The following is a 26,843-nucleotide window of genomic DNA, read 5'->3' on the forward strand; positions in this document are numbered from 1 at the left end:
AATGGTTTGTATTGAGAACTTAGCATATTTATGAATTTTAAAAATGAATTGGTGTGTAAATAATTTAATAGACCCTTACTTTTCATAAGTAGCCCCCGAGCTACACAATTTAAGTAGCTATGATTTATAAATTATACTTTAGTTGGTGATTAAACTTCACTGTTGAGTGTTGTCTGCTCAGTTTGGATGCCCTAAATACCAAGAGTTGTTCAAGAAATTCTTTCTTGATTCATATGATTCAGCATGTGCAGTTCCAGCTGGAAAGTCACAGTTAACCTTTTCCTATTCAGATGGGAGTTGATTGTGGGCCTGTGGTTTATGATATAGCTAATGTGTCCATATACCATTCAAAAGTTTAGAGTCAGATATTAGTTTTTAAAGGTGCCCTAGATTATGTTTTTAAAAGATGTAATATAAGTCTAAGGTGTCCCCTGAATGTGTCTGTGAAGTTTCAGATCAGAATACCCCATAGATTTTTTTTTTTTATTGATTTTTTTTAACTGCCTATTTTGGGGCATCATTATAAACGACGCGCCGATTTTATGCTGCGGCCCCTTTAAATCCCGTGGTCCACACCCACAGAGCTCGCGCTTGCCTTGAACAGTGCCTTAACAAAGTTCACACAGCTAATATAACCCTCAAAAAGGATCTTTACAAAGTGTTTGTCATGCATGCGGCATGCATGCGTCGGATTATGTGAGTATTGTATACTGTTATATTGTTTACTTCTGATTTTGAATGAGTTTGATAGTGCTCCGTGGCTAATGGCTAATGCTACACTGTTGGAGAGATTTATAAAGAATGAAGTTGTGTTTATGAATTATACAGACTGCAAGTGTTTAAAAATGAAAATAGCGACGCTCTCTTGTCTCCGTGAATACAGTAATAACCGATGGTAACTTTAACCACATTTAACAGTACATTAGCAACATGCTAATGAAACATTTAGAAAGACAGTTTACAAATATCACTAAAAATATCATGTTATCATGGATCATGTCAGTTATTATTGCTCCATCTGCCATTTTTCGCTATTGTTCTTGCTTGCTTACCTAGTCTGATGATTTGGTTGTGCACATCCAGACGTTAATACTGGCTGCCCTTGTCTAATGCCTTTTATAATGTTGGAAACGTGGGCTGGCATATGCAAATATTGGGGCGTACACCCCGACTGTTATGTAACAGTCGGTGGTATGTTGAGATTCGCCTGTTCTTTGGAGGTCTTTTAAACAAATTAAATTTATATAAAAAGGAGAAAACAATGGAGTTTGAGACTCACTGTATGTCATTTCCATGTACTGAACTCTTGTTATTTAACTATGCCAAGATAAATTCAATTTTTCATTCGAGGGCACCTTTAAAAAAAAAAAAATATTAATACTTTTATTCAGCAAGGATGGTTTAAGTTGACCAAAAGTGACAGTAAAGACATTTATAATGTTTATAATTTCTATTCTTTTGATCTTTCTATCTATCAAAGAATCCTGAAAAATGTACCACTGTTTCCACAAAAATATTAAGATGTACAACTGTTTTCAACGTTGATAATAATAAGAAATGTTTCTTGAGCAGCACCAAATCAGCATATTAGAATGATTTCTGAAGGATCATGTGACACTGAAGACTCAGCTTTGTCATCACAGGAATAAATTACATTTTAAAACACAATTTAAATTGTAGTAATATTTCAAAATATCACTGCTTTTACTGTATTTGATCAAATAAAGGCTGCCTTTGTGAGCACGAGACTTCTTTCAAAAACATTAAAAAGTCTTAATGATCCAAACTTTTAAACAGTCCATCCATCCCAAAATTAAAATGTAGTTATCATTTCCTCAACCTCATGTCTTTCAACAGAAGTCATATGGGTTTGTTATTACACAAAGGTGAGAGTTTTCTTTTTTTGGCTGAACTGTCTCTTTAAGACTGTAAGACTGTCTGGGCTACTTTTTCCATAGATGTAAATCCACATCCAAACAAGTGATGCTCATATATATTTTGGGGAAAAATGCTTGTAATGCAAATTTAGCTTATAGTGCAGTTGGCTGTGTGTTGAAACTTCACGCAGTCCATGTGATTAATATTTGTGACGTCTTATCTGAGTTCCTCTGAAATGATCCTCTGTGATGGATGTCCATTAATTCAGCTGCCCACACACTCCTACCTCTCCTCTCTACCTGAGCGAACTTTTCGTCCTATGTGATATCGATTCCAGGATCACATGTATTGTGTAAACTCCAGCCTCACCTGAGGCGAGACTAATGGATTTCTTCTGGAGGTTGCAGTACCAATTTCTACAAAATGAGGGGGGATGGGCTGCATTTTGGACAGGATTTCTGCTCACAGACTGCCTGTCAAACATCCCAGCTAGAGTTCTGCAAGGAAATACATGCAGTGCGTTGCCATGGTGGCAAACAGTCGTTCAGAAACATGGCTATCCATGTGATCGGTGAGGACAATCGGTGGGCAGGCCGTAGGTTTAGAGGAGGAAGTGTCTTTATCACAATTGTGATGTTCTCATCAGCTAATGGTGCTGTAATCTAAGGCCCTGATTGTTTGAGAACTGTTGCTATGGTTGCAGCATGAGATAACCATGACAACCTCACTTTTATGTGACGGTGTAAATGGAACAAGGAATCAATTAGTCCACCACAGGCCACTAGTAGGGTCTCTGTAGGTCCCCTGCGGGGTCAGGCTTCCATACGGGCCACCAGGAAGGGATTTAATGAGGTCACATGAAAGGTGAGGGTCATCATATCGTATGACTGAGTGTCTTTGTTTTTATTGGGAGGTCAGCTGATCATATGGCTAGGTAAGTTCAGGGTTGAGTTTAAGTGTCTTTGTCTTAACATACTTTTTTATAAGTTTTTCAGTACCAAAGGAATTTTTTTTTTTGGTGACCTCAAATGTCCTATGTTGTTTTTAGACCCACAGATGGCTGTAGCTAGACAAATGACCTCTGTCTCAAAATGACATGAGGCCATTAATCTCTACTGCCAATCATGTTTCACATGTAACTGATAACAGAAATTTGTTATGCAGTGACTAATTTACTGTATATTATAATAATGATAATCATAATCAATGTTGGGGGGTAATTCATTACAAGTAATGTGAGTTACGTAATCGGATTACTTTTTTCAAGTAACTAGTAAAGTAACACATTACTTTTAAATTTACAACAAAATATCTGAGTTTCTTTTTCAAATAAGTAACGCAAGTTACTTTGTTTTCCCATTTATTGACTGACACCTGTCCCTTCCTCGTGTTGAGAGAAATCATGAGCAAGTGCGCTGTGTAAACATGGTTATTGCAGTTCCAGACCAAATGCGAGCAAGATGTCCATTTACAACATGTTTTTGAAGCGTTGATCATTGTAGCCAATCACAGACATATCTGTTGAGCACATGAACACAGTGGCCTATCAAAGGTGTTTAAGAATCTGCTCAAAATGCTAGGGGGAAATGCTGGTATCGTCCCATTTTTAAAGGTGCCCTAGAATCAGAGTTTGAATTTACCTCGGCATAGTTGAATAACAAGAGTTCAGTACATGGAAAAGACATACATTGAGTTTCAAACCCCATTGTTTCCTCCTCCTTAAAATCTCATTTGTTTAAAAGACTTCCGGAAAACACTCGGATCTCAACATAACACCGACTGTTACGTAACAGTCGGGATCATTAATATGTATGACCCCAATATTTGCATAATGCCAGCCCATTGACGCATTAGACAAGGAAAGGCAGTATTAACGGCTGGATCTGTGCACAGACAAGGTAAGCAAGCAAGAACAACAGCGAAAAATGGCAGATGGAGCAATAATAACTGACATGATCCATGATATCATGATATTTTTAGTGATATTTGTAAATTGTCTTTCTAAATGTTTCATTAGCATGTTGCTAATGTACTGTTAAATGTGGATAAAGTTACCATCGTTTCTTACTGTATTCACGGAGACAAGAGAGCCGTCGATAATAATAAGAATTCATTTTTAATTTCATTTTTAAACACGTGCAGTCTGTATAATGCATAAACACAACTTCATTCTTTATAAATCTCTCCAACAGTGTGTAATGTTAGCTTTAGCCACAGAGCATAGCCTCAAACTCACACAGAATCAAACGCAACCATCTAAATAAATACTTTACTCACATAATTCGAAGCATGCATACAGCATGCATGACGAACATCTTGTAAAGATCCATTTGAGGGTTATATTAGCTGTGTGAACTTTGATTATGCGATGTATATATAGTCGAGAGCTCGTGGGGCAGAGGGAGCGCATCTCTTAAAGGGGCGGCGCGCTGAAAAAATCAGTGCATAGTTAATGATGCCCCAAAATAGGCAGTTAAAAAAATTAATTAAAAAATATCTATGGGGTATTTTGAGCTGAAACTTCACAGACACATTCAGGGGACACCTAGGACTTATATTACATCTTGTAAAAAAACTATCTAGGGCACCTTTAACATTTCAGTACCAACATGGTTGGTACTTTTGACAACCCTAGTCTGTGGTCTCCGTGTTTTAAAATCGGTTAAGATTTGAAAATCGTCTAGTGGATCCCAGGCCTAGGTTCATTTATCATGTATTAATATCTTAATATAATGCACAAAGATTGAAAAGCAGAGTCTTTTTCTGACTGGCAGCAGACAAACCAAGCAGAATCAGGGGGATGTTGGCCCTCAGCCCAGTATTGAACAAACTGTAGTGCTCTTGAACAAAGCACTTAAACTCAATTGCTTCAGAGAAATCTTTAGGTTTATGGATGCAAGGTTCATATAAATTATTTGTGTTCTGCAAATTCCAACATCAGACCTCTCTAGAGTGCATCAGAACTGCTGAGCAGAATGGCTTTTTTTCCTGATGGTCTTTGGCTGGTTTGCCAAGTTTGGGAATCAGCAGAGACCTGGCAATATATTATATCAATATCTGGGTCATGTTATGACTATTGCATTTTTAAAAATGTTTAGTACATAGTTATTGAAAACTGTAATATATTGCAATATTTTATACTGACATGATTCTTTTCATCTGAATTGGACTTCAGTGCTTTGTGCACTGAATTTCTTTGTTAATAATAGAAATAAAATAGAAAATATTAATATATAAATATAATACATTATATAATATGTGAAAAATGTAACTAAAACATTAGTTCTTTGTGTGAGAGTATCGACACTAGTTAATATTTTTGTTTTTCCCCTAACCCATTTGGCAAATATAGACTGAAACGGCTTAAGCTAGTTTGCGTGATGTTGTCCTGGCTGGCCACTAGAAATTCTTCGAAATGGCTTTTAGCTTAAGGGTAAAGCATTTAATGAAATGAACAACTTTTTGTTTTGCTCTGAGAACGTCCTGATGTTCTCGATCAGAGGCCCATATCAACAACGCTGCTGTGCTTTTCTAGTTATTGATTGCTGAGTTGGTTTGTGTCTCAAAGGCAGTGCTTTACCTCAGGCAATTTACTTCTTTTCTCCTGCTCTTTTTTTCCTTAATGTTGTACACCCCCACCCCCCTTTTTACATAATTTCTGTTTCTCTGAAAATATTTTGATAGCCCATGTAACCTCTTAGAAATGTACAAAAATGTTTGAGTCAAGAGACCGCAGCTTGACCGTTTGCATATTTGTGTGTGTACATCTGAATGCTCATTGTTTGCTTTTGTTTTTTTCCAAACAAAGTACCGGACGACCTGACGCCAGAGGAGAAACAGGAGCTGGAGAACATTAGGAGACGTAAACAGGAGCTGCTTGAGGACATACAGGTAATATCTTCAGATCATTTCACTGAAGCTGCCAGTTTTTCTGCCTCAAAAGTAATTTGCATCCACAGCCAGTATTATTGTAGTTTTGAGTGAGTTTGCTCTTTTAGCTGCCCGATGTTTCATTAATTACACTAATTAATATGACCGTATCAACTTTATGCCCTTCTATCCTCTTCTCTCTTGGCCCTGGAATGAGGTGGACCTGTAGAGAATAGAATGGGATCAGGGGAGGGGCTTCCATGACCCTGGCTGTACAGTTTTAGTGTACAGGATTGATGGGATGTCCCACCCTGGGATATAGACTGTAACAGCTGGGTCGTGAAGGGGTGGGGGGGTGTGTGCTTTGGAGCAGATGGTGCAAGACAAGTCCAGCAAATTCAATTATGCTGATTCTATTACGCAATTGGAATGTCAACCATTAATGCCCCTCCTGTCCGCTTCGTCTCTTAAATGACTTAATCAATCATGTAAACCTTCAAATGAAGTTTGGTGGCATATCTTTGGCATTCATCTTTGCCACTAACTGCCAGTTCCATTCCAGTGTCCCGCTATTTCCTGATTGCCCTTGAACAGCATGACTGCCATCAGCAGAGGAACAATCTCTCTCTGTTAGAATAGTCATTTCTTTACTTTTCTTAAATTAGACTTGTATTTATTTTTTTAAATTAGAAATTTAGTTGTGTGTTTTATGTAAGCCATAAGTCAGGGACTATTTTTTCCGGCGGAAGGAATGCTTTTAGTGAAAGTTTACTTCATAAAAGTTGCATTGATACATATTTTTGGCTTTAATGTCTGTATTGTGTGGTAACCGTTTATAAAAGCAATAAGGTACTCCAGGCTAGTGCTGTATCGTGAATAAGTCACGGCTGAAGGGCCTAACTCAGCCGTGACTTATTCAACAGCAACAGAAACTACATTATTACGCCATTAGATGGTGACAAAGACTGACTTTATGAGTGATTCAGTCAGTAGCGAAGACTTTTACATTGAAAAGACTGAATTGTTGTGAACACGGAACAAGACGCAACTGACAAATGCTTTGACTTGCGCTGTCAGTCACGGAAAACCCCTTACATGTTAAAAGGACAAGATAATACATTGGACATTTAAACAGATTTTTTATTTTGAACATAGGACTGACCTGAAGGAAAATGCTACATCTGAATGCAGGTAATAAACTCGCTCACTCGATCTTTTTCTCACAATACTCTTCTGCATAATACAGTAAGCGTCAATGAACAAGATCAGTTGAGAACAAACAGTTTACGTTGCTAAGAGTGGTTGCTAAGGGTGTTGTGTAGTGATACACAGAACCGTTGGGTGAAGCGGTCATAGCCGTGATTTATTGACCAATCAGAATCAAGGACAGGAACTAACCATTTTATAAAACCAAGCACGATAGCATTCTTGATTCTGACACCATCTTAATTTTTGCTTAGTCTACTACATTTATACACACTGCTGTTCAAAAGTATACATTTTTTTTTTAAATATATATATTTTTGGAAAAAAAAAGGCTGTGAAAAGGCAGTTGTCAAAACTGTTTTGTTTTTTGTTTTTTTTAATTAATATTATTATTATTATTTGATACTTTAAAGCTTTCAGTATTTAAAGCTGCACTCTGTACAGAGCATTTGAGGGGCCATAACAGTAAAAGCTCAGCTTTATGAATTTTTTATTTCATTGTTGAAAAATATCTGTGCCTGGCTGAGTAGGATTCCTGGGAGTGTCATGATGAACCTGAAGCAGAGGATTTGTCTTTGTCTTACTCTCTATATGTGTGGAGAGACGCAGTAAAAGATGAGTTAACTGGAGCGTTATAAGACCCCGGTCTCCCCTTCACATGAACGGAGGTTGTGATGGGTCATGATCAGAGAGAACTGATTGAATCAGTTTAATATAGCAGACCACTGCCTCTAGACACTCTTAATGAAGGAGCCATGTGATGTTGCCCACCACCAGCAGACCCTCCCTCTGACCTGGAAGACACAAGTCTTCCTTCGGGCAGTGGGGCGGTACAGCATTCACGATGGTTCACCATACCAAGATTTCAGTAGTCAGTACCAGTGAAATTTCATGGTTTTTGATACCAATGCAAAAACGAATATGCTGTTGAGCACAGACCTTGGACTATTTCTCCAAATGTCCTTGCTATTTTTTTTTGTTATTGTTCAGTATATACACTTTCTCTCACACACCAAGTCATGGTCTGATCTGAATCAGGTCAGCTCTGTAGTATTATTAGTCCTCTCAAGTGAAAGAGACTAGACAGAACTTTAGGTTTCATGTATAAGTAAACATCTGTCATTTCCCAGAGTGCTTCTGATTTTCACTACAATAACTAGTGAATTTGAAAATCGATGCTAGGCTGTCTGAACTAAATGGTTTTTGTTCGCGCTCACTGAACCAGCAGTGTTCAGACATTCAGCAGATCCAATCTGGCTCTGTCTTTAGTGTTTGGTGCTATGTGCCGCGGCCCCTAAAGGCCTTGTGCGGTTATTGATGATGCTGTCGTCTATGTCAGTCCAATTAGGGTTAGCCGGAGCTGATCGATGCTGTGTGTGTGATAGCACGTCTCTGGATTTTTAGGTGGTCTGAAGTTTGTTATTTTCTGTTCATGGCATTTGCATTTATTTGAGGAGTTAAAAAATACATGTTATATATATTTCTTTTCCTTATACAGTTTGGCTCTGTTAAAAGCTATATATATAGCTTGTGTGTGTGTATATACAGTACAGTCCAAAAGTTTGGAACCACTAAGATTTTTAATGTTTTTAAAAGAAGTTTCGTCTGCTCACCAAGGCTACATTTATTTAATTAAAAATACAGTAAAAAACAGTAATATTGTGAAATATTATTACAATTTAAAATAACTGTTTTCTATTTGAATATATTTCACAAAGTAATTTATTCCTGTGATGCAAAGCTGAATTTTCAGCATCATTACTCCAGTCTTCAGTGTCACATGATCCTTCAGAAATCATTCTAATATGCTGATCTGCTGCTCAAGAAACATTTAATGTGTACAAATTGTTCAACAATTTTTCAGGATTATTTGATGAATAGAAAGTTCAAAAGAACAGTGTTTATCTGAAATCTAATCTTTTGTAACATTATAAATGTCTTTACTGCCACTTTTGATTGATTTAATGCATCCTTGCTGAATAAAAGTATTCATTTCTTTAATTTCTTTTCAAAAAAAAAAAAAAAAAAAATTCTTACTGACCCCAAACTTTTGAACGGTAGTGTATAATGCTACAGAAGCTTTGTATTTCAGATAAATGCTGTTCTTTTGAACTTTCTATTCATCAAGGAATCCTGAAAGAGAAAAAAAGTACACAACTGTTTTCAACATTGAAAATAATCATAAATGTTTATTGAGCAGCAAATCAGCATATTAGAATGATTTCTGAAGGATCATGTGACACTGAAGACTGGAGTAACGATGCTGAAAATTCAGCTTTGCATCACAGGAATAAATTACTTTGTCAAATATATTTAAATAGTACACAGTTATTTTAAATTGTAATAATATTTCACAATATTACTGTTTTTTACTGTATTTTTAATTAAATAAATGTAGCCTTGGTGAGCAGACGAAACTTCTTTTAAAAACATTAAAAATCTATATATATAATCTAAATATAATAAATAATAAATATAAATCTAAAAAATCTAAATATATATATATATATATATATATATATATATATATCTAAATATATATATATATATATATATATATATATATATATATATATATATATATATATATATATATATATATATATATATATATATAAAATATAAAGTTCAAATACTTGTTTTTCTGAAAAACAATGTATCAGCCAGTTCTTCTACTTTGAAGTGTGTGTTCCTTGTTGAATATTTTGTAAATGAAACCACAAGGGGTGGGAGATGTGTATAACTTTGTGTCTATAAAAATCTGAAGTGATAATTGGGTATAAATTTCATAAACTAAATAAAATTTAGTTATTAACCAAATGGTCCCAGGTGTCCTCCTTGATACCAGTGGGACAATTGCTCATGCAATATTTGTCTAATGGAGATGAAGTGCGCGATTAAAGTGACTGAAATGCCACGCTCAACCTCTCTGTCTCCATAGAGTCATGCTGGACAGTCCTGGTTCACTCTCAGTCCAGCTGGAAAATTCTGGTTGTTGCCAGGAGACAAAGGAAGACATTAAATGCAATGCATAAGGATAAAATGAATGGAAAAGTGTGGGCTGACTTGTAGTGTTTGTTTACATGTTACCTTTATATGGCAGCTGTTGCCTAGCAACATTCGGATAGAACATCATTATCATGACCACTTTAATCCATCTTTGTGCCCACAGACATCTTCCCTGCTCTGAGTTGGAGTTCAGAGAAACTTAGTCAGATTCAATGGATGGATTATTTGTTGTGACTTTCCATCTCTGGAGACATTTTTAGACTTTTTAGACGATTCAAACATGCCCTATTTTGCACCCCTTCACAGATGTGTGGTGAACCAGATTAATAACATGATTTCTTCATCTCCAGATTCTTCCTCAATCCCTTTGCATTGTCCTCTCTATAACTCAGTGATTTCTTTAAAGGAATAGTTCACCCAAAACTGAAAGAAATTGTCATTATTTACTAACCATTGTGTTGTTCCAAACCTGTAAGACATTCCTTCATCTTCAAAACACAAATTAAGATATTTTAAGTGAAATCTGAGAGATTTCTGTCCCTCCATTGACATTCTACGCAATTACCACTTTGTCGCTTCAAAAAGTTCATTAAGAAATCTTAAAACTCTTCTATATGAATTGAGCAGTTTAGTCCAAATTATCTGAAGAAATGGACACGAGACACATGAGAATGAATTTCATTGCTTCTCGCACATCAAGCAAACATGCTTGTGCTTCCGTTTACCACAACTGCTGTGTGAGTAGATTAATGTTTATATTTGAATAAAAGCCTAAAATTCAATCTGCTCATCATATAAAGCGGTCGTGTCTCTTCAGAAAATTTGGAATAAACCACTCAATTCATATGGATTAGCTTTACCATCTCTTTATGAACTTTTTGAAGCGTCGAAATGGTAGTTGTGTAGCTGTCTATGGAGGGACAAAAAAGCTTTCAGATTTCATTAAAAAGTCTTAATTTGTGTTTCGACGATGAAGCAAAGTCTTACGGGTTTAGAACGACATGAGGGTGAGTAAATGATGGAATTTTCATTTTTTTGTGAACTAACCCTTTAACATCATTGCTTTATGGATAGGGCTGCACACCGATTAATCGCGATTAATCGTTTGCAAAATAAAAGTCTGTGTTACGTAATATACGTGTGTGTTCTGTGTATAATAATGTATATATAAATACATGCACGTACATGTATATATTTAAGAAAAAAATTATATTTATATATAAAATATTTATATTTATATGTAAAATAAAATATATATAGATATGTATATTTATTTATACATGTATATATTTCTTAAATTTATACATGGATGTGCATGTATTTATATATACATAATTATTATACACAGAACACACACATATATTACGTAACACAGACTTTTATTTTGCAAACGATTAATCGCGATTAATCGTTGTGCAGCCCTATTTATGGAGCACCAAGAGCACTTGTCTGGGTCAGGCATTTAAGGCTATATAGTCCTATAGCAAGGTTTCGGGTCATGCACACACTAATGTATAGCGAAGGAAGGTCAGATGTTAAAAGCGTACTTACTTGACCTTTCCAGGTGCTATAGCTTGAGAGGGATAAAGTGTTAATACAGAATGCATCGAAAGGGCAAGTGTGTGTGTGTGTGTGTGTGTGTGTGTGTGTGTGTGTGTGTGTGTGTGTGTGTGCACGTAACCTTGGTGGATTGGTAATATGAGTCTTATTGATCTGTGCCTGAGCTTCTTCAGGAAGATGGATTACTGAGAGTGTTATCACACACACACTGTCTATACACTCTTACAGTCTTGCATGTGGATAGTACAGTATACTTCACTTTATACAAACCAAATAAAAGAAAAAATGTACAGTAATATGTCGTCTCACCTGCATTCAAAACACTGCTCCCATTAGAAATTAATTTGTTGTTAAACAGACTTTTGCTTCAATTAGGTAAATATTCATTTAAATATTAACAAAATAAATTAAAACACTAGTGGGAATTTTGTTATTTTTCAAGTTAATGAAGTAAACAATTAAAGAACAAAGAAACAAATTACAAAAGCAATAGAACAGGCATAATAACAGTTTGAATTACTTGGTAAAAAGATTCAGAAAATGTTATATTTACAATAGATAGGTAGATATAGATAGATTGCTCTCTCTCTCTCTCTCTCTCTCTCTCACACACACACTCACACTCTTGCTCATATACCCTCTTGATCTCTTTGTCATCTTTCACCTCTCTCCCCCTTCCCTTCCCCCTAACAAACGCTACTTCATCTTGATATCTAATGCAGGTGTCAAACTGTGCTATGATTGAATGTTTCATACTCTTGATAATCATATTAGATATTTATGATCCTCTGTGTTCATTTTATTAGATTCAGGGCTCTCCATCACTTCCTGTGGCAGGCTGACTTTAAGAGGGCCGTCAGAGGGCAGCCCCACCTTCAGTTCTCCTTTAACTCAACCATGTTTTCCTTTTCTCCTTTTTTTTTTTTTTTTTAATAGCGGCTTAAGGATGAGATAGCAAAGGTGACGAATGAGATCGAAAGTCTTGGCTCCACTCAAGAAAGGTAAGATGGGTGATTTTTATTTTTCATTTTTTAGTAGAGTCAACGTTAAATCAAAATGAATTTTTTATGTATTTTCTTTTCTTTCTTTTTTTCTTTTCTGATGGATATAATCCATTTGCCCTTTTTCTGATTGAAGATCTTGTTTCACTTGGAAATATGTTACATTATAGAAGCAAAATGGCTTGCGAAAGCTGGTTTGATATATCTGAAGGAAATATCTGCCTTCAACTGGTGTTTGCTATCTGATTCTAGCATATTTACACACACAAACATACATTCTCCATTTACTCCAGTGCCCTGTTTGAATATTTAATAACAGTGCCCCCTGTGGGAGTGGAGGCTGGTGAATTATGTACGTCTGTTTTGGTAAGAGGGGGTGTAGTTCCTGCAAATTGACTGAAATGTGTTCAGGACATTGCAAGAATGTCGAAAAAGTGCATTATGGTCATACAGTGTGATCAGTGTGTTTCCTTTATAAAGGAAAATAATTTCAAACAGGATGTATCCTAATGTTTTAATGCATTTTGATGGACCGTTCACACAGAACATGTTTTTGTATTCTGCAGCGTCTTGTACTACATGCTGTCCTAAAAACGTGGCACTAAATTAAGAGTTCAACTTTTAAAGTCAGCAGGAAACCGAAGCTGCAATATCTTGTTCTTCCCTTTTGTGATGTATATCAAAGTAAAACGGCTTTTTGAACAAGAAAAAATGTAGGGCAGCACTTGGGAATTGATTTGATCATTGGATCGTTGTCATTTGCTATTGCTGTGATCTCATGTGAGTGACTGTTTGCCCCACCCTCGCGCCAGTAAACGCGTCATCACAGAAAAGATGTCATTTCAAGAGGAAGTTGAAGTTATTAAAGATTATGAGGGCACATGAATTAAAAAACATAATTTTGTGCATGGATAAATCATTTGTAATCTGTACCGGTCCTACCTATATGGAAAGTACGCAAATTGCGTTGGGCCCCTGAACCACCAGGAGGCCCCCTTGATCTCAAAGATGATTTAATGACTATGGATGCGATTTAATAGAATTTTAGTTTCAGTTTTGATTTTGGCTTCCAACATTTATGAAAACATCATTCCTTTAAAGCAGTGTGCTGTCGCCCTTCCTATGTAACATCCAAATCAGTAAAATCACGTAACAACTTTCGTAATATACAGTCTCCTGTCGGACGTGCTCGATACTTAAAATAAATAAATAAATAAATAAAATAAATAAATAAATACCGCAATATTCTTTTTTTTTTCTTCTTTTTTTTAAGTTATATTTATGGGCCTTTTGTGCCTTTATTTGGAGAGGACAGCAGAGGGCAGACATGAAAGCATTGGGCAGAGACAGGGGGGCAGGATCGGCAAAGGACCTCGAGACGGGAATCGAACCGTGAACCGGGTCGCCGTTTGCACCATATGTCTGCGCACTAACCACTAGGCTATCGGCGCCGACAATACCGCAATATTCAATAAAAAACAAGAATGAACAATTTTGATTTCACGGTGACTTTAAAAATACGTGCATTTTTTCTCCATTCCGTGCCTTCGTTTTCAATGCAAAAATGCATTCTGTGTGAATGGCCTCTGAATCTCTCTGACTGCAGTGACCCATATTCCCAGACTAAACAAAATTGCTTTCAGAATATACATCAAACTGAATCAGCCTATCAGGCCCATTCATTATACATGACGCGTGATCCCACTGGGATCCCACCGAACACTTCACAGAACTGCCCACTTTGATTCACATGAGAGCCATTTGGATGGAAGAAAGCCATTTTCAGAAAGCATTCCACTCCTTTTATGAAATTCTTCTGTCGTTCTTTGTTCCTCCTCCACCTTAAGTGATGTCATGTGGCCACAATGGAAGGTACAGTAGTGTGTGGCCCCTTTTATAGGCTGTGGCTTTTAACTTTACATGTCACACCACCATCCAAGAGTGCATTTGGCTGAGTGGAAATTAAAGGGTTAGTTCACCCAAAAATGAACATTTTCTCATTAATTACTCACACTCATGTCATTCCAAACCTGTAAGACCTTTGTTCATCGTCTTCGGAACACAAATTAAGATATTTTAGATGAAATCCGAGAGGAATGTGACTCGTTCATAGACAGCAATTTAACCACCAATTTCAAGGACCAGAAAGATACTAAAGACATCGTTAAAATAGTTCATGTGACTGCAGTGGTTCAACCTTAATTTGTGTGTGAGTGTAGGTGTTGTTCATTCCCAAAGTTTTAGCTTAAGATTACAGCTGTCAAAAGAACCTGCTCAGCATTAACAAAACGCTCGTCTTTCTGTGTTTACAGAATAAACATGCAGCGGAGTAAACAGATTGCTATGGGCCGCAAGAAATTTAACATGGATCCCAAAAAGGTAAACAAGCATTGGGGTGTAATGCATGAAGCCTCTATTGAAGTTTTCTGAATCATAGAGATTCCCTGATATGCTTTGACAAAGAAAAAGATCCCCATTACATAAAATGCATTGCCATTTTGCATTTTTAAACCTTTGATCTTGCGTGGGCGCACAAATTATCATAATCACACACGATTTGTCGCCAAGCATCATGCAACCACACCATTTCCAATTCATTTCCATAGATCCAGCAGAATCCAAACTCATAGGCTAAAGTTCAGAGAGCTGGAAAAGAGTAAAGGAAAGAGATTTTTAATGTACTTTAAAAACAGGAAACTGCAATTATAATGCATGCATGTAGGAAGTTCTTTATGCTGAATGTTGTGTTTTTCTCAGGGTATTCAGTTCCTCATAGAGAATGAACTGCTGAAGAACACTTGTGAAAGTATTGCTCAATTCCTCTACAAGGGTGAGGGCCTCAACAAGACAGCCATCGGAGATTATCTGGGTGAAAGGTAAGAACAAGTACTTCTGCTGATGGGTTCTGCAATAAAATTGTTGCTGGTCCATAAAGACGATTTAAAAAAAAAAAAAAAAAAAAAAAAAAAAAAATTTAGGAAAGGAATGAATACTTGTATACAGCAAGGATGCATTAAATCGATCAAAACTGACAGACATTTATCATGTTACAAAAGATTTCTATTTTAAATAAATGTTGTTCTTTTAAACCTTCTATTCAGCAAAGAATCCTGAAAAAATGTATCACAGTTTCCATAAAAATATTAAGCAACACAACTGTTTCAACATTGATAATATGAAATATTTCTTGAGTGCCAAATCAGCATATTAAAATGATTTCTCAAGGATCATGTGACACTGAAGACTGGAGTAATGATGCTGAAAATTCAGCTTTGTTTTTAATATATTTATTATATTATATAAAATTTTACAATATTACTGTTTTTACTGTATTTTTGATCAAATAAATGAAGCCTTTGTGAGACTTTCAAAAACATCAAAACAATCTTACTGACTACAAACGTTTAAATGATAGTGTATAATTGTGTATAATTGTTTTCTGTGTTATCATCAATCAAAAATTCTGATTTTAAAAAACTGAACAAAAATTTCATGCTATGTTTCTGTCTCTTTCAAACAAATTGATTGGTTGCTTTACATATTGGTCAGACTGCCTCTTCCTGTCTAAGTGGGCGTTACTTGACCAGAATAAGCTGCATTGTGGACCAGACTTTTAGTCAAAGTTCTGGCTATGCAAGACTACGTGCAACCTACATGGCCCTTAAAGGCCTTCACGTTCTTTCAAACATAATTTACCATTGAGCATAACTAGGTTAGTGGGAGTTAAACAGATTTTGGCTTTATTAAAGTTCTGAATTTGCTATATCTAGAATCAGAGCTCAAGGGAGGATGACATCACCGATCATGAGCTGAACCTCACTGACGGCAGTACAGTCTGTCAAAGGCCATTATCTACTGCATCAAGATGGACTGTGCCCATATGAAAGTGCTGTTTAGCATTAAGGGTCAGCTTACACATTTATTGATGGACTGAAATTCAATGTCAGTGCCAGGCCATCAGGGACTTGTCAGAGCAGGAAGGAAAGGTATATAGTTTGCGTGTGTCTGCGTGGGGAGGATTATTTTCCTCCCGCAGTGTAATTATAGATATGCACGATTGCACTAAAATTAAAGGGATAGTTCACCCAAAAATGAACATTCTGCCATTTCATGAATAATGATTATAGAATTTTCATTTCTGGGTGAACTGAGATTTTCTCAGTACCAAAACTAAACTTGTATTCAGATTGTGAATGGGTGATAAACATTTAGAAAGTAAGAGAAGAGTCTCCCTTTGTAATCACTGAGGCTGTGAGTCTCTAAAGCGCAAGCTCACTGAATTCCCGTTATAATAGAAAAAGAATGTCTTAAAGGTGCCCTAGAATTATTTTTCACAAGATTTAATATAAGTCTAAGGTGTCCCCTGAATGTGTCTGTGAAGTTTCAGCTTAAAATACCGCATAGATTTTTTTAAATTAATTTTTTTAACTGCCTATTTTGGGGCATCATTATAAATGCGCAGATTCAGGCTGCGGCCCCTTTAAATCTCGCGCTCCCCGCCCCCAAGCTCGCGACTCTATAATACATTGCATAAACAAAGTTCACGCAGCTAATATAACCCTCAAAATGGATCTTTACAAAGTGTTCGTCATGCATGCTGCATGCATGCATCGGATCATGTGAGTATAGTTTTTATTTGGATGTTTACATTTGATTCTGAATGAGTTTGAGGCTGTGCTCCGTGGCTAAAGGCTAAAACTAACATTACACACTATTGGAGAGATTTATAAGGAATGAAGTTGTGTTTATGAATTATACAGACTGCAAGTGTTTAAAAATGAAAATAGCGACGGCTCTTGTCTCAGTGAATACAGTAATAGACGATGGTAACTTTAACCACATTTAACAGTACATTAGCAACAAGCTAACGAAACATTTAGAAAGACAATTTACAAATATCACTAAAAATATCATGGATCATGTCAGTTATTATTGCTCCATCTGCCACTTTTCGCTATTGTTCTTGCTTGCTTACCTAGTCTGATGATTCAGCTGTGCACAGATCCAGACGTTAATACTGCCTTGTCTAATGCCTTGAACATGAGCTGGCATATGCAAATATTGGGGGCGTACATATTAATGATCCCGACTGTTACGTAACAGTCGGTGTTATGTTGAGATTCGCCTGTTTTTCTGAGGTCTTTTAAACAAATGAGATTTACATAAGAAGGAGGAAACAATGGAGTTTGAGACTCACTGTATGTCATTTCCAAGTACTGAACTCTTGTTATTCAACTATGCCAAGGTAAATCAATTTTCAATTCTATGGCACCTTTAATTGTTCAATGAATCTTATTTACATTGTGTTTACACTTTGTTGCTTATAATGAAAATATTCAAGAGTGTGCGACTAGTGTTGAACAAAACAAAACCATGTGCGATTTCAGCAGTGTTTAGCAGACTCTGGCTAACTTACTGACTAGCACCTCTGATAGGCCATTGCATTCATGCACTCAACAGATATGATTGTGGTTGGCTACAATGCTAGTAAAAACGCGCTGTAAATAGAAACCTTTGACGCTCCCGGAGCGCACAAACAAACAAGAACGAGAGCGTTTGAAAGCAGCGTCCATCAGTAGGTAACGAATATACCCAGTACTCTGTACTACCGGCACTGCAGAAATGTTGCTACCGTCAACTTTTTTCCGGTACGTTTGACAACCCTAGGGTAAACCATTCCTTTGATTTAAGAGAAAATTACTTTTTTTTTGTTGTTGTATTCTTTTACATAACTGATCATCTGTCTTGTATGCTGTTTAAGCTCTCATTCCAATATTCTTTAATCCAAATGCACACCCGCATAAACGCAAACGCATTATTTTCAATAGAAAATCAATAGTGAATCCCGGGATCATCGCTGAAGTGTGGTTACGGCAGTGCAGAGCTGGATGAAGGAGTGTAAGAGTATAGAGCTTAATGGACAGACCCCCAAAGTGGGTTAATGCATTCACAGCTCATTGATATTATCGACATGCCCCATTTCCTCATTGAAAAAAGGGCTAGTTACACACGGACAGTAATCCCCGCCGTAATCCCCCTGTGGGATTTAATGCACGTTGGAGACGTCTGAGAGGAGGATCACAGCCGTAATTCTGTGAACACCGCATGTTGTACAACAGTAGACATGTTTTTCAGTGGCACATCTGCCTTTTCATCACAAATTTCTGTAATTAATTTAGCTCAAATGTCTCATGAAACTTATTAACACTATTCTTTTGCTGCCTTGTCTGCACTGGCATTTCCTGAAGGAAATACAAATCTGGTTGTATCTTTTCTCCAGCTGTCACTGTAACGTCATTGCTGTTGATCTAATCTAAGAATGAATCTCCTGTTGATTTCTTTCATTTTATCTCATTTCCAGGGATGATTTTAATATTCAGGTTCTTCATGCCTTTGTGGAGCTTCATGAATTTACAGACCTCAACTTGGTTCAGGCACTCAGGTGACAAAATATAGATCAAACTGTAGCAAGTTTATTTGATATTCTCATGTCATTTTGATCTAATTTACTGAGTTAATTTCTCCCCATGCTCCATGCAGACAGTTCTTATGGAGTTTCCGGTTACCAGGTGAAGCTCAGAAAATTGATCGAATGATGGAGGCTTTTGCTCAGCGTTACTGTCAATGCAATCCTGGTGTCTTTCAATCTACAGGTGTGTGTGTGTGTGATTGTTTTGCAATAGGGTTGTAACAATATCAAAAATACCTGTGAGATTTCATAATTTTCAATACCAAAGCAAAAACTAATATGATGTTTTGTTTATATAATATTATTATTGCAGTCCCTCTGCAATTTCCCTACACCCACACCCACTCGTACACGTCTTGGGCTCTCTTCATAAATATCCCATGCTCTTAGCCATGCTAATATGCATGTAAAGAGCACCGCTGAAGTAGAACACTTCCATGCCGCCTACATGTTGCTCCGCAAAGTGGCTTCACATGGCTTGTCTTGACCACTTTGCTGCATTTTGTTAAGGGACAATTCAAAGTTGAATGTAAATATTCTCCTTGGTTGCAAAGAAGGTCTAGCAACAATCATGTCTTTCATCATTTCATATGCTAAATATAAATTTGAGTGGTGCTGTGGGTGTTTATGAATGTATTCATAAACTTTTTATGGCCTGTGAGAGGATTAGAAATGCAAGCAACATTTGGTTAAGCACTATTTGGACGTTAATTGTTTCTCCACATGATGTCCGTATAAGAAAATTAGCATAGCTCCTTTGTGGATGTCCGTTAATGCAGTGCATTTGGGCCAGTTCCTCCATGTAAACTCGGATTATGATTCAGAATATAACTCACACAAGTCTGGTGTTTGTCACAAATCAACAACTGAGAATTTTGTCTTGGGTGATGGTGGTAGAAAAAACTCATTTTTTAATTTTTAATGGTGATGTTTCTCAATTTCCTTGCAGATACATGTTACGTGCTTTCATTCGCAATCATCATGTTGAACACAAGTCTGCACAACCCTAATGTGAAAGACAAGCCATCTGCAGAGCGATTCATAGGCATGAACAGAGGCATCAATGATGGAGGAGATCTTCCAGAAGACCTGCTCAGGGTCAGTGTCCCACACAGGATTGTATTTGAATATATATGAAGAGTTCAGATGCAAAATCCGCTAAATGATGGCACCTCCGTCAAAAATGAAATAATGATATTGATAGTGCTCTCTGCACATATAGTATACATTCATCAAAATACTTTCCCTTCAAATCCGCTCAATCCTAGCAAATTCCACTTTGTTGGCAGAAACCGCTAAACGCCACTTCCCTTTGTCAGCCAAAGCCTCCAAGTCCACAGAAGAAGCAATCGAAAGATGCGACTCGAATTGCTGAGCTGCAAATTTTTATCATGTATAGCCCATCGTTACAGTGTCTATGACAGGATTTCACGAGTAGCAAGTAAACACAAGTGTTCCTTTTGCTGCTGTAAAACTGACAAAAATGGATGTTTTACAATGTTTTGTTGATTAAAGAGGTGGATTTTTTGGTGGAGGTGGTTTTTTTGCAAAAAAAAAAAGCACATATGGACTTGGCTTGTTTTGCAGTCAAATTCGTTAAATGCCAATGAATTTACTAAAGTGACATTTTTGAAAATAAGGCATTTTAATAACTGACTTATAACCTTTTCATTGCCATTAAAGTGAAATTTGATTTAAAAAAAAATGCTATTTTTAAAAGAAAACGTGTCAGACAGACTTGGAGTTTTCTGCATCTGAATATATATATATATATATATATATATATATATATATATATATATATATATATATATATATATATATAAAATCTGCTTGTTTGAGTGATTTATTGACAGATTTCAGCCATTTATTTTTTCAATATATATATATATTTTTTTTATTCAAATTTATGGTAGTAGTGCTGAAGTTACACAACAAGTTGTGCTTTTTGAAGTACAAAAACTTAAAACATTCCTGCAGAACCTGTACGAGAGCATTAAGAATGAGCCCTTCAAGATACCTGAAGACGACGGCAACGACCTCACACACACGTTCTTTAACCCAGACCGCGAGGGCTGGCTGCTAAAACTGGGTACGTTTTTGTCTGTTCAGAAGATAAAGAAATAGATCTGAAAGTTAATTTTTTGCTCATGCCCCAGTGTCTCATGTACTTCAAAAGTAGATGTATTTTATTTGATCAGAGCTGTGAATTGATCGTCTTACATTGTGTAACGTAATAGCCAAGAAGCATGGGGCCAAATGCTTTATATTCCAAAGCTAATCTGAAATAGCTGATACAACCTCCTTATTTATTCGCATGCTGCTCATATTTCAGCTCAGCCTGGATTTTACACCAGGCTGACACACACACAAGTGTTTTATTACAGCCTTTTGTTACAATATTTTTCAGATTTTCATGGTTAATTTCATTGTTTTCTTTCTTCCACATTTGTTTATGGTTTGATGTTGTCTTTCTTCAGGAGGTATGTACTGGTTTTCTTAGCTAGCCCATTAAGCTATGCTTCCAGGTGCTTTGCGCTTTCATTTACTCTTTATGTTTGTCTTTTTTTTATTATTTATTTATTTAACAGATATTTCATTCCATCAAAATGAAATTTGCCTCATTTGAGTTTAAACTGGTGCGGTGTCGCTGCGCTGTTGTGCCGTGTTCACGATGGGCTTGTGATGTTTGTGAGACTCTCAGCCAGCTTTCTTTATCTTCTTGGAGATCAACTTGTCTATTAAACATTAAATGTCTATTGGTCTCTACTGCTCCCATGTGGTCAGTTCAAGTACTGCCTGCTCTGCAGCCTTTACATGCTGTTGTGTGAATGCTACATGCTGCATACACATGCAAGAAATAACAACAGGGATAGCACAGGAATTACAGGAGATGATTTAGACTAAGTAGAGCTGATAGCATGCAGTGTATAATTGCATGCAATATGATTTGAAGTGAGAATAAAAATAGAAAGTCATGGTGGTTGTGTAGTTGATTAGTGAGATTTTAGTTTTGATTTATTCTTACTTTTAAGTTTTATTATTGTTAATATATTTTATTTTTAGGTTTGATTAACGATTAATTATTATTATTATTATTTTCTTTTATCCTCACTTTTAAGTTTGAATATTATTATTATTATTATTATTATATACTGTACTTTTTTATATTAAATTTTTTTTTGTTATCCTCACTTTTAAGTTTATAATAATAATAATTTTTTTTGTGGTTTGATTAACACTACTTTTTACGGAAGAGGATTAGGGCCACGCAATAATAAAAAAATAAAATCATCTCGAGATTAAAGTTGTTAAATTTTGAGAAAAAATCGTTAAATTTCGAGGAAAAAAGTCGAAATAAAATGTTGAGAATAAACTCATTAAATTACGAGAAAAAACTTGTTAAATTTCGAGAAAAAAGTCAAGATAAAATGTTGAGAATAAACTCGTTAAATTACGAGAAAAAACTCGTTAAATTTGTAGAAAAAAGTCTAGATAAAATGTTGAGAATAAACTCGTTAAATTACGAGAAAAAACTCGTTAAATTATGAGAACAAATTCGTTAAATTATGAGAAAAATTCGTTAAATTTCGAGAAAAAAGTCGAGATAAAATGTTGAGAATAAACTCGTTAAATTACGAGAAAAAACTCGTTAAATTATGAGAACAAATTCGTTAAATTATGAGAAAAATGTTAAATTTCGAGAAAAAAGTCGAGATAAAATGTTGAGAATAAAGTCATTAAATTATGAGAATAAAGTCATTAAATTACGAGAAAAAAGTCGTTAAATTATGAGAACAAATTCGTAATTTAACGAATTTGTTCTCGTAATTTAACGACACTTTTCTCATAATTTAATGACTTTATTCACAACATTTTATCACAACTTTTTTGTCATAATTTAACGAATTTGTTCTCGTAATTTAACAACTTTTTTCTCGTAATTTAACGACTTTATTCTCAACATTTTATCTAGACTTTTTTCTCGAAATTTAATGAGTTTTTTCTCGTAATTTAACAACTTTAATCTCTAGATGGTTTTATTTTTTTATTATTGCTTGGCCCTAATCCTCTTCCGTAACTTTTTATATTTTTATATTTTATTTTCATATTTTTTATGCTTAATTTTTATTATTATTATAATTATTACACTGTACTTTTTTTTATTTTTTATTTTTATATTTTTTGTTTTGTTATCCTCACTTTTAAGTTTATAATAATAATAATTATTATTATTAGTGGTTTGATTAACACTATTTTTTATATTTTTATATTTATATTTTTTATTTTATTTTTATATTTTTTGTTTTATGCTTTTAAGTTTTATTATTATTATTGATAACAAAAGATAATAATTATTCCTTTTATTATTCTTCTGATTATCATCAGTTTTAGAATTGAATGCAAACTATTCTAAAGAAATGGTTTACTCAGATTTTAAAAATATTGTCATTTAGTTACTGACAGCATCTATGAGTGTACTATCTTTTTAATGACTTCTATCGTAGATCTCTGGTCGTTAGTGAAGTTAGATCTCATAGACTGACCATGTGCCTCAGAGAAGAGAGCCTAGCATTCATTCTTACATTGTGAGATTATTTTATATAAGGCTCATTCGATAACACATTCTCTTACTAATGTGGTCACTAACACCTTAAGCTTGTGCCTGATTCAGTGGTTTTGGGCTAACTGGTATTTTTGATGAGGCTTAAAGCCATTTCAGCTGTCCATCTGCTAATGTGAGTTCCCATACATGTGTCTGTCTGCTGTGCCTCAGTCTTCACCTTGCCTCGTGTCTCTGCCGCTCATTACAATTATTCTTTACTCATACAGACCTCAGCGACGGCATTCTTAATATGCTCTTAATTTACTGTCTGATCCACAGGTGGACGGGTTAAGACCTGGAAGAGGAGATGGTTCATCTTGACTGACAACTGTCTGTATTATTTTGAATACACCACTGTACGTAAACCTGCTTTAGTGAAGTTAGATGATTGAATGATCCAGTGCTAATATAACTCATCCGTTGTGTTTTCCTGTGGTCACATGTGTTTCCTCTTCTGCATCTGTTTCCAGGATAAAGAGCCGAGAGGGATCATTCCTCTGGAAAATCTCAGTATTAGGGAAGTGGATGACTCCAAGAAGCCAGTAAGCTTTCACTCGCTTTTCCATCTATATTCCATCATGTTTTGTTCTTTTTTTTTTTTGTTTGTTTTTCTTTTTTTTTATGGTGAGTCATGGTGAGTTGAGTAGTTGATTAGTGAGGCTGACTAGTGTTTTTTTTTTTTCTTTGTATGATTTTTATCCTTACTTGTAAGTTTTATTATTATTATTATTATTTATTATCATTATCATTAATTGTATTTATTTATTATCTTTATAACGTTTTATGAAAGTGGTTTGATTAGCATGCTGTGCTTTTTTTTTAATATTTTTATTTTTATTTTTTCCTTGTTATTTCTATTATTTATTTATTTATTTTTGTATATTTTTATTTATTTACTTTTGTTTATTGTTTTTATTTTTTAAATATTTAAAAAATATTTAGTTTGTTTAATCCATTCTTTTAAATTGTTGTTGTATTATATATATATATATATATATATATATATATATATATATATATATATATATATATATTATATATTTTATTTATTTATTTATTTATTAGCATAAGTTTGATTTGCATGTTGTGCTTTTATTTTTATTTTATTATTTTTTTATATATATTTTTTTTCTTGTACTCCTTTTAAATTCCCTTTTAGGATAATAATAATAATAATAATAATAATTAATTATTATTATTATTATTATTATTATTTATATAAGTAATAATTATATTTTTATAAATAATAATAAAATACTGTTCATTCATTCATTCATTCATTGGTTAATTCACTGTTCTTTCTTTTCATCCTATCATCCCCTTGTGGGCCCCCTGGACCTCTGTCTAGATGATTTTGATAATGTGGGTGGTAGTCATTAGCACAAAGGTTACGCTAAAAATCTCTCATACACTGGCGCCATTGTTCTTGTAACCTCGGTTTGCTCCAGGAAAATATCCGTGTGATAAATGTTCCACAAGTTCCTCTGGAGAAAAGCCTCTTCTAAAGTAGCTCTCTTTACACAGAACTGCTTTGAACTCTTCATCCCAGACAACAAGGATCAGGTCATCAAAGCATGTAAGACTGAAGCAGATGGACGGGTTGTGGAAGGAAACCACACATTCTACCGCATCTCAGCGCCAACGACAGAGGAGAAAGACGAGTGGATCAAAAGCATCAAGTAAGTCCTCCTCTCATCTTGCCCTGACAGAATATGTAATATGCACAGGGTTATCATTTTGACACAGATTGGACCTAAACCCGGCTGCAAGTAAAATTCACAGGGCCTGATATAAAGGAATGTTGGGAGTAATTCTCATGATGTGCATGTGATAGCAAAAATATAGTTATTATACTAATTGTTATAATGGTTTGTAATGGTGGAAATTGCCTAGTAGCTCAGTGAGCAGGCTATTTATGTTCCTTGGTCCCTTTGTCGTTCTCTCCAGGGCTGCCATAAGCAGGGACCCTTTCTATGAGATGCTTGCTGCCAGGAAGAAGAAAGCATCATCTTTGAAGAGACAGTAGAACTACTCAAGGCTGCATGGATCTCTGCTTCAAGGCCGTAAAAAGGATGTTTAGACATGGATCTGGAATAGGGGTGAATTATAAACTGAAGCCATAACGCTGGATTTGAGCGATTTTTATCTCAGGAATGACCTTGAGTTTTGAAGGTTGTCAGTGCAGTTGGTTTTCTGGGAAGTTGTCTGACATTTATACGTTTAATTCTCATGAACGAACATTATCGTGTCCTCACGTACATTATCATCTCGAATCAGCAGGTCTGACTGAATGTGGCATCTTATTGTCCTTTTCTAAGCTTGCTGAAGACATGACCGTTCCTCTCTGTGCTTTGATACATATAAAATGCTAACTGTGCACCTATTTTTACATTGCTATGTACTGTAAATATCTGGGAGGGTTTTGGCCTTGTTTTGTTTGAGACTATCTGGCTGTTTTTCTAATAATTTCTGATCTGCTGTCCTATTTATATTTTTGTTGTAGTTTTTGTTGGCTAGACATTTTTCACATTTTGCCAAAGTTTGTCTTTCAGTCCTACTCCATGTTATACAGTACTAACACCTGATTCATGAAATGAAAATATATTTTTATTTCAATGCTGTTTATTTAGCTTAAACAGTTTTATTTAAAATATCAGGACATTATTCACTTATCTCATAGGTGGCCTTGAAAGACTGAAATCCAGAAACATTTCAGTAAGTTTGGTTCATGTTTATGGAACAATGTCAAAAATTAAACTACTGACTTAAGAGTTTATTTTTTACTATGTTTTGTATTTTACCACCTTAATTGTATTGGTTAAATTAACACATGAAAGACTCCCCCATAAAACACAATTTCTTTTTTTTTTTTGCTTTATATGCACTGATAATTGAGAGAAAACTCTTAAATGCTAATTTATCAATGCTGTAAATATTTAAACATAGGTTGTTTTATTTTTTGTCAAAATATACTTTGTGCAAAAGTAAACGGTGAAGAAAAGGTTTAAACCTTTCAAGCTTATTTCACCATTGCTATGTAATCTTGTGCTTACAATAAAAAAGTTTGAGATTTACAAATAAGTTTTTTTTTTTTTTTTTTTTTGGGAAAAATTATTTTTATTTCTCGATGCCTTTTAATTTGTGTGATTTTCTTTAAGGGGGAATTCACTGCTGGCAAAATGGGCTTTCAATAAAACTTTGCTGCCTATGCACTAGAAAGGCTTTCTTTTCAGTGCTACCTGAC

The 26,843-nt window shown here is 35.1% G+C and overlaps 1 protein-coding gene across 7 annotated transcripts in view; it reads left to right on the plus strand.

The window, feature by feature from the left end:
• Positions 1-26,677, plus strand: part of cyth1b (cytohesin 1b) — an 82,168-nt gene extending 55,491 nt beyond the window's left edge. For 5 of the 7 annotated variants that reach the window (XM_048169936.1, XM_048169934.1, XM_048169939.1 and 2 more), the window contains 12 exons: positions 5,687-5,769; positions 12,460-12,524; positions 14,837-14,903; positions 15,282-15,400; positions 18,886-18,966; positions 19,065-19,177; positions 19,943-20,091; positions 20,974-21,086; positions 23,877-23,955; positions 24,070-24,141; positions 25,124-25,278; positions 25,547-26,677. In XM_048169936.1, coding sequence (XP_048025893.1) covers positions 5,687-5,769; positions 12,460-12,524; positions 14,837-14,903; positions 15,282-15,400; positions 18,886-18,966; positions 19,065-19,177; positions 19,943-20,091; positions 20,974-21,086; positions 23,877-23,955; positions 24,070-24,141; positions 25,124-25,278; positions 25,547-25,625 — 1,175 coding nt within the window. In that variant the 3' untranslated portion in view covers positions 25,626-26,677. Of the gene's footprint in view, positions 1-2,596; positions 2,743-5,686; positions 5,770-12,459; positions 12,525-14,836; positions 14,904-15,281; positions 15,401-18,885; positions 18,967-19,064; positions 19,178-19,942; positions 20,092-20,973; positions 21,087-23,876; positions 23,956-24,069; positions 24,142-25,123; positions 25,279-25,546 lie in introns of those variants that run through there. The other 2 variants (XM_048169937.1, XM_048169933.1) reach the window with 2 other exon arrangements.
• Positions 26,678-26,843: the final 166 nt, after the last annotated feature.

This window comes from Megalobrama amblycephala, linkage group LG20 (genome assembly GCF_018812025.1).
Source record: "Megalobrama amblycephala isolate DHTTF-2021 linkage group LG20, ASM1881202v1, whole genome shotgun sequence".
In the NCBI taxonomy this organism is placed as follows: domain Eukaryota; kingdom Metazoa; phylum Chordata; class Actinopteri; order Cypriniformes; family Xenocyprididae; genus Megalobrama; species Megalobrama amblycephala.